Below are 11,320 nucleotides of genomic sequence, written 5' to 3'. Positions count from 1 at the left end.
CTGAAATCTTACAATTCTTTGGATGTTTTGTGTGTCTGTCTGTTACCTCACACAAAAAAGAAGATGATTGTTGCTTATTTTATATTTTTATAATCGGGAGGGATCCATTATTATCATGTGATTGTTATGACCATAAACACACTCGACCACAGCTTGAATGACCTTGAGTTGCCTTTAAAGTTTCAAAACACACATTGTGATTGTTTCTGATGCCACGTGGTTTTGTATCAATAAAACATCTGTGTTTAGTCAAACTAAATGTTTTTAATGTCTCTACACCTTATGCTTTTATTATATTTGTTATTTAATGTGTGTCCAGTTTCTATTCATAATCAATCATCAATCAATGTATTCATTAGTTTCACTCACTTTTATTTTCTTATGGATATGTTTATCAGCTCGAGCTACGATGGCAGAAAGTTTCCAATAAAAGGTTTGAAGAGATCGTCTGAGGTAAACCTGTCGCAGGTCAGTGAGTACAGAGGAAGGCTGAGTGACTCTGAGCAGGGTCATCGTTCCATCAAAGGATCGACGGTTCAATCCCCCGGCTCCGCTCCTCCATGGGACTCCCATCAGCGTGTGAATGATGCGTAACGCCCAGCGGCCATCGAGTAGACGTCTGGGGGCTTTTACTGTGAAAGGTGAGGATGGAATAAGTGGAGCCGACGGTGTTAAGATAAAGTTTGCCAGCTTTGCTCGGAGTGCAGAGGCTCCCACTTTCCAAAGACATGCAGCTCAGGTCCCCTTATCAGAGCCCAGGTCCCCTTATCAGAGCCCAGGTCCCCTTATCAGAGCCCAGGTCTCTCTTAACAGAGCCCAGGTCTCTCTTAACAGAGCCCAGGTCCCCTTAACAGAGCCCAGGTCTCTCTTAACAGAGCCCAGGTCTCTCTTAACAGAGCCCAGGTCTCTCTTAACAGAGTCCAGGTCTCTCTTAACAGAGGCTAGGTCTCTCTTAACAGAGCCCAGGTCCCCTTAACAGAGCCCAGGTCTCCCTTAACAGAGCCCAGGTCCCCTTAACAGAGCCCAGGACCCCTTAACAGAGCCCAGGTCTCCCTTAACAGAGCCCAGGTCCCCTTAACAGAGCCCAGGACCCCTTAACAGAGCCCAGGTCTCTCTTAACAGAGCCCAGGTCCCCTTAACAGAGCCCAGGTCCCCTTAACAGAGCCCAGGTCCCCTTAACAGAGCCCAGGTGCCCTTAACAGAGCACTGCCTTTGTCAAGGCGTGATAAAGTTTGCCAGCTTAACTCGGACTGCAGAGGCTCCCGTGGGCTTGTCTGTAGGTATGACTAGTTGTCTGTGTGGTGAACCCGAGCCCATTAGAGCAACACATGCATCCTGTTCCTCTTTTGTGCAGCTTCCTGTTCCAGTTTGACAGCTACAGAGTATTTGACGAACCTTTCGCCTCCGCCTTTAACTCTGTGGAGCATGAGCGCGGTGTGGACGCTGCTGTGGGCCTGGACGCTGCTGGACTCGGGGCATTGTTCAGCCTCACTGCCAGACATCTCCGATGGGGCGTTCATGAAGGAATGCGTGCAGGCGCACAACGGGGCGCGGTCGTCCGTCAGTCCTCCTGCAAGTAACATGCTGTACATGGTAAGGCACCGTGGTCACTTGTTTCTTCCTTCAATTTTCTCTCTATCGTCGCGATCGTAAGCCAAGGACAGAAGTAAATAATCAAGGCCAGCGTCTACTTTGAGGGGTGTAGGAAGTCACACATCACTCCGTTAACATTGACATGAATTTGCCACGTTGACTCATTGCAAAAGCATCTGGAGAACACAGCGGCGACGAAGAGAGAGAGTGAAATAGAGGAAGCTTGTCTTATTACAGTTCAACCCAACCCTCCTGTCCAGTGCACACAAAAGACGAAGGGTTTTAGACCTGGGGCAGGAGTCACTGTGCCCGCCTTTTAAAACAAGAGGGTTCTCCCAAAGAGCAGCCGCTTCATGTTCCTTCTCTCCGTTGGTTCAGACGTGGGACGAGGCCTTGGCCGTTACCGCCAGAGCGTGGGCAAGGCACTGTGTGTTTCAACACAACACACACCTCACAGACGTCGGCAGCGTGCACCCCAGCTTCTCCTCTGTGGGAGAAAACCTGTGGGCGGGATACCCGCCGTCATCTTTTAATGCGTCCAGAGCCATAGAGGCATGGGTGAAGGAAAAACAAGACTACGACTACGACAACAACGTCTGCAGCGACGTCTGTGGCCACTACACACAGGTGTGTGTCCACTTTAACTCTTCACCTGGTGCAATACTTTTATACACGTCTACTTATTGTGCAATACTTTTATACACGTCTACTTATTGTGCAGTACTTTTATACACATTTTTACTTAGTGTGCAATAATTTTATACACATTTTTACTTAGTGTGCAATACTTTAATACACACTTATTTTTTGTATTGCATCTGTATATTTAATATTCTTCTGTTTATTTTTGTTTTATTACTGTTTATTCATATTACTTTATCATTATTTACTGTGAGCGAGGCTCCTGTAATCCTGTAATTTCCCCACTGAGGGACTAATAAAGGATTATCTTATTTGATCCTTTCTCTGTAGAAGCTTACTGATACACTGTGTTTTATTGTGTGTGGTGTGAGTCTGCATTGCATCAGCTGACCGCGTCCTCGTCTCCAGGTCGTGTGGGCGAGCAGCTACAAGGTTGGCTGCGCCGCCCAGCTGTGCCCCGGTCAGGCCATCTTTGTGTGCAACTACGGCCCAGCGTGAGTGGAACCAACACTGACTTCAGAGTTTAACTGTTTATTCTTATGATATTGGGGGAGAAATGCTCCAAACATGTTGGAGGATTACAAAAACAGTGACCCGTCTTGTCAACATATTAGAAAAAAAGACCTTCGCTGACACTAAATGTCCTTCACACCCGCTGGCTTTTGTCTTCTGGTGACTGGATCTGATGAGGCCGACGTTCAGGTCGGTTTCCTGGAAACAGAAACCCCGGCTCATGCCATACACGCTACATCTCAAATACATAAGAACATGTACGACGTAAGGCATCTGTACATTAAAGTAAATATCTACAATAGAAAATTATTTTCTAAAAAAAAAAAGAAGTCTTTAAAATGACGCTCTGGGGAAACAACGTATTTGATTGGTTAAACCCTCGACTCCTCTCTCCTCGCCTCCTATGCCAGCTTCTCCCTTGGGTGGGACTAAGGCACAAGGAGAGGAGGCAAGGAAAGGAAAGGAGGATGTACAAACTGGGAACCAGACTTGTGTTTCCGTTGAAACAGAACAATCCTGGGTTTGACTTTCACTTTTTCGAGGCGTGGATACGGGCGACCACAATATTTGCACATGAACCTTTTTTTAGAAAAGCAATCCAATAAGAGGGCAGAAGGTTCAGAGACACATGTGCGGCCTCCAGTGTGTAACGTGATGGCTCCGTGTGCAGGGGCAACAGGAACAGGAGGGTCCCGTACCAACCAGGACCCGGCTGCTCCGGGTGTGACGGCCGCTGTGAGGAGAAGCTCTGCCGTGAGTATTTCCTGGTTTTGATGTTTAAGTCTCACAGATGACCAGTATTTGTGGCTACCCTGAGCACATTATATTTATTGGCTGTTTGTGCGACCCGAGATTGTTACGTTTTAAGTATGGAGACAAATTTAAGGCCACGCGACCCGACCCCAGATAAGCGGCTGAAAATGGATGGATGGACACTTAATGACGCAGATTAAAAACACACAAGCTTCTTCATGTTATCACGCTATTAATATTAATTATTAGTGAACGTCTGCTGAAGAGAGCGGTGTAGTTCAGCCGTGTGTCATCTTGTCTTTGCAGGTAGCCAAGAACGAGATTCACAGAAAAGTGAGTGACTGCATGAGGACACACACACACACACACACACACACACTCTCTCTCACACACACACAGGTTGGTAAAAACTGCGTCTGAAGAAGTGAACACATTCCACAAACACTGAAACCACTTCATTGGTGTTTCCAGGTTACAACTGGAGTCCGGACTGGGACCCCGTCCTGGAGCCCCGCTTCAGCTATCTGCCTATTCTGGTGTCCCGGCCCGTTGCCCTCATACTCACCTTCATTGCAGCGTATGCAGTGCGCTACTTTTATCCCGACGTCTTCTGCTACGAATAGACTGCCCGAGGCGACCCGGAGGACACTGGCGTTTTGTAGCGAGCCGTTAGCCGCTTTGTAGCGAGCCATTGGCTGTTTTGTAGCGAGCCGTTAGCCGCTTTGTAGCGAACCATTGGCTGTTTTGTAGCGAGCCGTTAGCCGCTTTGTAGCGAGCCGTTAGCCGCTTTGTAGCGAACCATTGGCTGTTTTGTAGCGAGCCGTTAGCCGCTTTGTAGCGAACCATTGGCTGTTTTGTAGCGAGCCGTTAGCCGCTTTGTAGCGAACCATTGGCTGTTTTGTAGCGAGCTGTTGCCCGCTTTGTAGCGAGCCATTGGCTGTTTTGTAGCGAGCCGTTAGCCGCTTTGTAGCGAGCCGCTGCCCGCTTTGTAGCGAACCATTGGCTGTTTTGTAGCGAGCCGTTAGCCGCTTTGTCTCGAGCCGCCAGCTGCTTTGTATGAAGCCACCAGCCTCTTTGTATCGATCTACTAGCCACTTTGTATGGAGCTGCTAGCTGCCTTGTATCGAGATACTAGGTGCTTTTAGCGAGCCGCGGCACACAATGGACCCAATAAAGTCTGTAATAGTCAAATATGTTGTATGTATTTTTATGTTTTTAATGTTTTTTAACTAGAAGAGACACTGGTAGGCTGGTGTGTATGTTACAACCTTCAGAGCTCAGACATTGAAATGTAAACATGCAGAAGTGGATCATGACATGAAGGCTGAATGTAGACCTGCGTTTGTTGGGTCCTCGTCTCATGAGATGCTAGAAGATGCGACTTGCTCTTCTTATTCCATATGTGGTCAAACCTACACAGTCTCTTTTACTCCTTTTGAGGTATGCAATCAGACCTTTATGCTTCTTCCCTGTTGTCATCTGAGGGGTGATGCCAGTGACACTTGAGGTTCTATAAATCATTGTGTGTAACTCTCAAACGATGAAGACTTTTTTACAGCTCTCTGAGATTCGTGTTGTGTGAAACTTTCATCCGCTAGCAAGCTAAATAAACGACTAGTGTCACCGTGACTCTGAACTCTGAATGAATTCATTTTCCACAACAAGTCCGTGAGGGGAAACTAAAAAGTCCAAACTGTGAACTAATCACTATGTTCATACTGTTGAATACAAAACAAGGTGCCCTGCAATGGACTTAATCCTGAATCCAAAGATGTTTTTTTTTATTCCTGTATCAAGTAGCCCACTCAGTTCTTTTACCATATGTTTGTTTGTCATGATTAACAGGAATTCAAGCAAAGCTAAGATCCAGGTTGATAAAAATCTGTCTTTAATTTCGCATTTCCATCTGATGGACGACAACATACTTTGAAAAACCTATAAACACGGCCCATTCAAAATCTGGACAACGGTTAGTGGGAGGGAAGAGAAGACAGACAAGAGGGCAATGTATGACATCACTCACTCGAGGCTCTATGAACAGGAAACCGTCCTCACAAAGTAGCTCATTAAAAACCTCCTTGACCGTTTGTGATGCCGCTCCTTTGATCCCAGCACACGGAGCGCGTGACGCTCCAGCTCCCCGTGTCCTGACAGTCCTTCATCTGTCCAACAGGACTGCCACTCAAATACCACGTCACATGGTACACAACCACCATGGCGCAAGTCTGTGTTTAGCCTCTTTTCTTCTTCTTTTTGCCCGTGGTGCTGCTGGCGGGTTGGGGAGGAAGTACGGGAGGAGCGCCCAGTCTCTTGGTCTTTGCTTTTTTCACTTTCTCCTTGATGGCGTCGATGTCCAGCTTGCTTTCTGCAGGAGCTGGGACACAAACAAAGGGGAAGGGTTAGCAGGTTCACACGTTTGCTGTGCTCCGGGTTCGGCTGTGTTGCCTTGAGTCTACCTTTGTTGGTTTTCTTCATTAGTGGCTTCTCTTTCGGAGGGATGAAAGCTTTGTTCCTCTCTTCCTGCTTCTTGGTCAGCGCTTCCGCTTGTTTCACCTGAGAAAGAGGAGCAGTGAGGGTCTCACACCAGAAGCAGGTCTCTAGAACACGAGGCAACTCTTTTTATTCAGACCCGTTTCGGACAAACTGAGACGCTGCACTCATTTGATCATGCTCGTCAAGCTGCTTTCCAACGAAACCGTCACGAAGCGACAGACAGAAAGAAGGCTTAAAAACCTGGCTGGATCTCATGAGTCAGACTCTGAAGGAGAGGAATCCACTCAGGGCTCACCTTGATCTCCTCCATCTTCTTCCTCTTTTTCACGCTTTCCCGCAGGAAGAACTCTCCCGTGGCCAGCTCCCTGTCCACCTAAAAGACATCCAAGATGGGAAACATGCAAGTTAGACTCAACGGCATGATTCAAACAAAAGGACAAGCGTTTGGTTGGCAGTCTATACTAGCGTCAATCATCTGAAGCGAGCCTCTGACCGTGCTCTCTGGCTGCGCAGGAGGGAACGGCGTGTACTCCTTCTTCGCGCTCTTCTTCTTGGGCTCCCTGCGCTTGGCCAGGTTCTTGTGGCGGAACGTGGGCAGGAAGCGCTCCCAGCTCTGCAGCCGCAGGTCGGGGTCTTTGGACAGCTCCTGTTTGATCATCAGGGTCTGACGCCAGGAGATGTGGAATGGGGTGGAGGAGAAGAAACATGGTGATGCCTCAGAGTCAAAGTGTAGTTTTTTTCCACTGCATACATTTATAGTCTATTTCGTTAGACCTCTAATTACGACAGTCGCAGTCTAACAACTGCTCCACGGCGTTGAGCCACATAGGAACGAGTCTGTGGCTCCTTCATGCCCTCAGCTCCAGGTTCAGCCAGCATTGGCGTACAAACCCAGAGGGATGTATTTTCAGTCAGGAGATCAAGAACAAGGATGGAAAAGATCTTCATCGGGCAGGAGAGCGGTCTGTCCAAACATTTCTATCCCGCCGGTAAAGCTGCTTGAACGCACCTTAATGTTGTAGATGGGATGGATGTTCCTCATCGTGTCCATCACCACTTTGCGAACCTCGTGAGACAGAAAGAGACATGAAAGATAAATTAAAAATGCTTCTACATCCGTGACACTAGCAGAGTATGTTAGCATGTCATTAACTGGCATTTAGACTTCTATGCTATGCTAGCTACTGAAGCTATGCTCAATGTATAAGCAGTGTTTGCTTTTAGATGATTGTAACTAAATAGAGACCGAGCCAAAGGGGAACGCTGTTGTTTCTTAATCTCATCGTCTTCTGTTCACCTTTACACTGATCTGTCGCTTCCATCTTCATTACAGTTTTTGACTTCTGTCTGTTGAATCCTACTTCAATGAGTGCATTGAGTGACAGGTGGGGCGGGGCTTAGCAAAGGGTCATTTAGCTTTCGTTTCAAACTGTGCATTGGGTTTACTCTGGTGGTTTTCGCCTCATGATCGCCTGCTGGAGGTCAGCATCTCCGCCCTTCATGTCAAGCGATAACAGACCGAGGCTCGGTGAACTTCTTACCTCCTTCAGGCCGTTAAAAGGCCCCAGGGCCGACACCGTGTTGCCCTGCACCATCACATAGCAGTTGGTCAACAACTCTAACGCCTGGAGAAAAGGGGACAGGAAAGCAAAGTAAGACATTTAACAGTAACAACCACAGTTGCTGCCACCTCGTGACATTCATCCGGTGTGTCTGCCGTGGGCGAAGCTTTTGACATCATTCCCCGTCTGTACTTTCTAGAGCCAACATGCTCAACGTGTAAGTCAGCAGAAAGTATCAGGTGGAGACATTTATTTAGATATTTATTAACTTTTACGAATGTTTTCCAGCATCACAGCCATTCCTCACTGTAAACCCATTAAAGGACATGCTGAGTGTAATACTTTGTCTTGGAAATGAACACGGGGTTGTTTTCTTTACTAATTATAATTGTTTTACAGATGCCTCATATCACAGAGTTTCTTTAGTCCAAGTCTGTTATAGACTCCACAGATGCTACGCAGTAAAGCAACATCCCAAAAGTGTGTGACCTGCATTAAACTGTGTTTTCACTGCTCATTGGAGGCCAAAGTCAGCCTAGTTGAGAAAGTACGTAACCAACAATGAGGAGAAAGCAGTATCTCTGAGATAAGAGCTGCTCTCCTCCCCCGCCAGGTGTGAGGTGAGTTTATGAAAGAGCGATATTGATGTGGGACTCACTTTTAGGGTGGAGCCCTTGGGACCAATCAGCCGCTGCCTTCGCTTCACAAACCGCTCTCGATTTCTCACTAGGGTCCCGATTTTGATGATGTCACACGCCATATCATCCTGTAATATCCGCACAGCCTGGAAGCGAGAAACGGAACAAACAGGGAAGAGAAACAACCTAATAAATTACCATTACATTTTTCTTTAAAAGCTCAAGGAACTACAGGTGTAACACGTCACAAGATGCATTACACGTGTGTACATGATCAACAGGCGACAACCCAACACGGCAGCTTGTCTTCAGATTGTTACCTGATCGAATGGGACGCTCCGAGCCAGCAGCTTGATGAGATCTCTGGCCCTCACGATGGCGTACGGGTCGAAGGTCTTCTTAGTGGTGCAAACTGTGACGCTTCCCTCGATCAGGTCCAGGGTAGCTTTGATGTGCTGAGAACAACACAAATCTACGTTAGGCAAGACCCAAACACCAGCAGGTGTCTAAACCCACATTAAACTGAAGAGAGCAGGGCTGCCACCTCGACAGACTCAAACTCTTTTCCACGTGCACACTGAGAACAGGCGTTGAAATATATATTACTTTATTTTGTTATCAATATGTATCCTACTTTGACAACACGCCTTCTTTCCTCAGGCATTTATCCTCCTGCAGCCACAATATCATCATTGCAAGAAGTATTCATTGATGAGAAAACTAACTCCATCATTGAAAAATAATCAAAAGAATAGTAGAATTAACAATAGTTGCAGCTCTAATTAGCACAACAGCACAGATGTCTTGCCATTTATTGTATGTCTATATGGATTCTGAGATCTACAATGGCCATATCATTACATAATCTGCCACCATCCCCTCCTGCGTAAGCAACCAACGAAATGTAATTATTTGTGCATGCAAGAACTTACTGCATCTCCTAAGGCCTTCTCCACGAGCGGCCAGCACTCCTTCAGGTAGGCTTCTCTGTATTTGGGGAAGAGGGTCGCGAAGCTGCTCTCCTCCGTCAGACCCCGGGGGTTGTCGTCTTTGGTGAAAGGCGCCTCTTTCCATCCGTCAGGAACAGTCAGGAGTTCAGATTCATCCACTGCACGAAACGCATAAACATATTTTAACCCCACAGACAACTCAACTATCATCTCCTCCGTATCAAAGGCCCTGAATCTGTCTGTACACCAATGTGCATATAACGCACCCTGTTGTGTTGTTCTTTCAGGCGTATAGCTGCCTTTGCTATAACACACTGTGTAATGCACTCCAGCTTTTCTGTCACAGATGTTCATCAGGAACATGACAAGATGAGGGGTTAAAAAGAAGAGCCGGACTGTACGGACCTTCATGAAACCGTCCAGATTATTGTATTGCATGCTTTGCAGGGAGAAAGGAGATGTTAGTGAGCAACAAATGGGCAACAACCCAGTTTAATGGACCCCAGCGAGAGGAGTGGACAGTTTCTCCGCGTTCAAGCAAAAAGCAAGAGGAGTTTTAAAGGCGGGTGGTGAGTTTGTACCAGTTATTTGGGGCATGATATAACTTGCAATCGTTATCTCAACAAATGTGTCCAACACGCGATGGCTCGCCTGCTAGCTTAAAGCTAATTCATGCGCGCCTCCAACACACGTGAAGAAAAGTCGCTAAAACGCAGCTCTTCCCCTCAGTGAACTCCTCCGGGTGTCAGACATTGGTGTTCAACTCTGCAGCATCCATAACTCACCTTGGGGTTTAGTCTTTTTCGATTTCTTCCCTGTTTGTGCTTCACTCACGCCGTCCCTCATCGTGGAGGACGCCATTGTTGTTGGCTTTTTCTTCTTCGTTGGGTTTTAACGGTAGCTTGCATCCTCAGTGTTGCATTACTGCCATCTAGTCGGGCGAGCGAAGTCCTGCAGCCTCAGCTGTCTTAACCTGCAGTTTGAAACCTTCCTCGGACCCACAGCAGAGCACAAGGAACCGGTTTAGCTTTGTTCCGATACCACTTGCTGCTGAATGCTGGGTTTCAGGTCACCTGCACGCAAGTCTGCCGTGCACCATCTACTGTGGGAGGTTTTCTGATCTCTCAGAACAGCTTTTAATGTCATAGGCCTAAACTTGTCAGGTGGTTGGAGTCAGAACATTCAATGGTCTGAGCTTAAAGTAGATATTTATTTTTTAAAAATCTAACTAACTCTTGTGTTTAGGTCAAATTTGGTTAATACATTAAATTATCAAACTGGGGAACATACAAACGTTTGAGCCTACAAGACAAAGTTGTGCACACCGTAGCATACAGAGCGAAACAGGGTTTTGTTACTCTCACATTCTCATCACATCTGTAACACTGGCGCTACAAATCAATACAAAGAACAATGCATCTGGAGGAATCGGTGTTAGGTGGAAAATGTCAGACCCGCTCAAGGCCAACGTTATCTTAATTACCTGCCTATCACCTATTACCTATCATTTTTAGGATAATAGTGCAGTAGAAGTGTGTAATGGAAGATTTTCTCAGACAATCTGCTAAGGAGTTATGGAATCTCTGAAGCAAAATTGTCTTTCGTCCGTTTATTCTTGCAAGAAGGAAAGCAGTCTGTGACACACAATTCAATGAACCAACAGTCACAGCTCTTTTATACACGATGAGGTTCACACCTTCAAACCACGTGGAACAAAGGGAACACTGGGTACCCGCCCATCTTAGACTGTTTGTCTCTTGGTCCTTGATTTCAAAGAAGTCACAATCTCCTTTGCCCTGGGAATTCAACACCCACCAGTTCACTTATTGTTTACGACCCCCCTCATATGCATACATAGGAAACAGTCCTTTGATTCACTTCCTCCATCACAATGCCTCCAACATTTAAATGAGAACATTTAAATCAGTTTAGAACATTACAATACTATATTTTCCCATTACAAGTGTGGGGTTGAGAGGAGAGGCATTGGGCGGTTCCTTCTACAACATGAAGAGTCTCCTCTATTTCCTCCTTTTTCAAAACCCCAAGTTGTGTAAAAACTTTCATGATTAGAGATAATTTCGGTCACATCTGTCTTCATGAATAATGTTCTGCATCATCATAATAAACCATCTTCATGATCAACACGACGCACTCAGATATTGTTCCAAACACT

At 46.4% G+C, this 11,320-nt stretch overlaps 2 protein-coding genes across 3 annotated transcripts; one reads left to right on the top strand and one right to left on the bottom strand.

Annotated features, from left to right (window-relative positions):
* Window positions 1-1,416: 1,416 nt before the first annotated feature.
* On the top strand, window positions 1,417-4,286 carry glipr1a (GLI pathogenesis-related 1a). 2 transcript variants are annotated; one of them, XM_068586873.1, is made up of 6 exons: window positions 1,417-1,593; window positions 1,972-2,220; window positions 2,644-2,729; window positions 3,419-3,501; window positions 3,808-3,834; window positions 3,973-4,286. In XM_068586873.1, the coding sequence occupies exons 1-6, from the start codon at window positions 1,426-1,428 to the stop codon at window positions 4,122-4,124; spliced, it is 765 nt and encodes a 254-aa protein (XP_068442974.1). In that variant the 5' UTR covers window positions 1,417-1,425; the 3' UTR covers window positions 4,125-4,286. The 2 variants fall into 2 exon arrangements, with proteins under 2 accessions (XP_068442974.1, XP_068442975.1); XM_068586874.1 differs by lacking the exon at window positions 1,972-2,220.
* A 1,009-nt stretch (window positions 4,287-5,295) lies between these two features.
* krr1 (KRR1 small subunit processome component homolog) lies at window positions 5,296-10,019 on the bottom strand. The gene is made up of 10 exons (XM_068586649.1): window positions 9,930-10,019; window positions 9,127-9,302; window positions 8,515-8,649; window positions 8,215-8,340; window positions 7,536-7,619; window positions 7,004-7,060; window positions 6,488-6,658; window positions 6,290-6,367; window positions 5,958-6,054; window positions 5,296-5,875 (listed from the first exon to the last, which is right to left on the bottom strand). Exons 1-10 carry the CDS (start codon window positions 10,003-10,005, stop codon window positions 5,733-5,735), a joined length of 1,143 nt encoding a protein of 380 aa, XP_068442750.1. The 5' UTR covers window positions 10,006-10,019; the 3' UTR covers window positions 5,296-5,732.
* Between the last annotated feature and the right edge of the window lie 1,301 nt (window positions 10,020-11,320).

This window comes from Clinocottus analis, unplaced genomic scaffold (genome assembly GCF_023055335.1).
Source record: "Clinocottus analis isolate CAN_PGR_092001 unplaced genomic scaffold, fCliAna1.0.p SCAF_20, whole genome shotgun sequence".
In the NCBI taxonomy this organism is placed as follows: Eukaryota; Metazoa; Chordata; class Actinopteri; order Perciformes; family Cottidae; genus Clinocottus; species Clinocottus analis.
The sequence above is the reverse complement of the archived record's forward strand: the minus strand, read 5'-3'. Positions and strand labels throughout refer to the sequence as shown.

What these genes read in the sequence shown, in the direction of transcription:
- glipr1a (XM_068586873.1), top strand. Translation starts at nt 1,426, where the DNA reads ATGAGCGCGGTGTGGACGCTGCTGTGGGCCTGGACGCTGCTGGACTCG. An exon ending in TCTGTGGCCACTACACACAG is followed by an intron (nt 2,221 to 2,643) that starts GTGTGTGTCCAC and finishes CCTCGTCTCCAG; the next exon opens with GTCGTGTGGGCGAGCAGCTA. An exon ending in CTGTGAGGAGAAGCTCTGCC is followed by an intron (nt 3,502 to 3,807) that starts GTGAGTATTTCC and finishes TTGTCTTTGCAG; the next exon opens with GTAGCCAAGAACGAGATTCA.
- krr1 (XM_068586649.1), bottom strand. Translation starts at nt 10,005, where the DNA reads ATGGCGTCCTCCACGATGAGGGACGGCGTGAGTGAAGCACAAACAGGG. An exon ending in CTGCGCAGCCAGAGAGCACG is followed by an intron (nt 6,368 to 6,487) that starts GTCAGAGGCTCG and finishes GATGTCTTTTAG; the next exon opens with GTGGACAGGGAGCTGGCCAC. An exon ending in AATGAAGAAAACCAACAAAG is followed by an intron (nt 5,876 to 5,957) that starts GTAGACTCAAGG and finishes TTTGTGTCCCAG; the next exon opens with CTCCTGCAGAAAGCAAGCTG.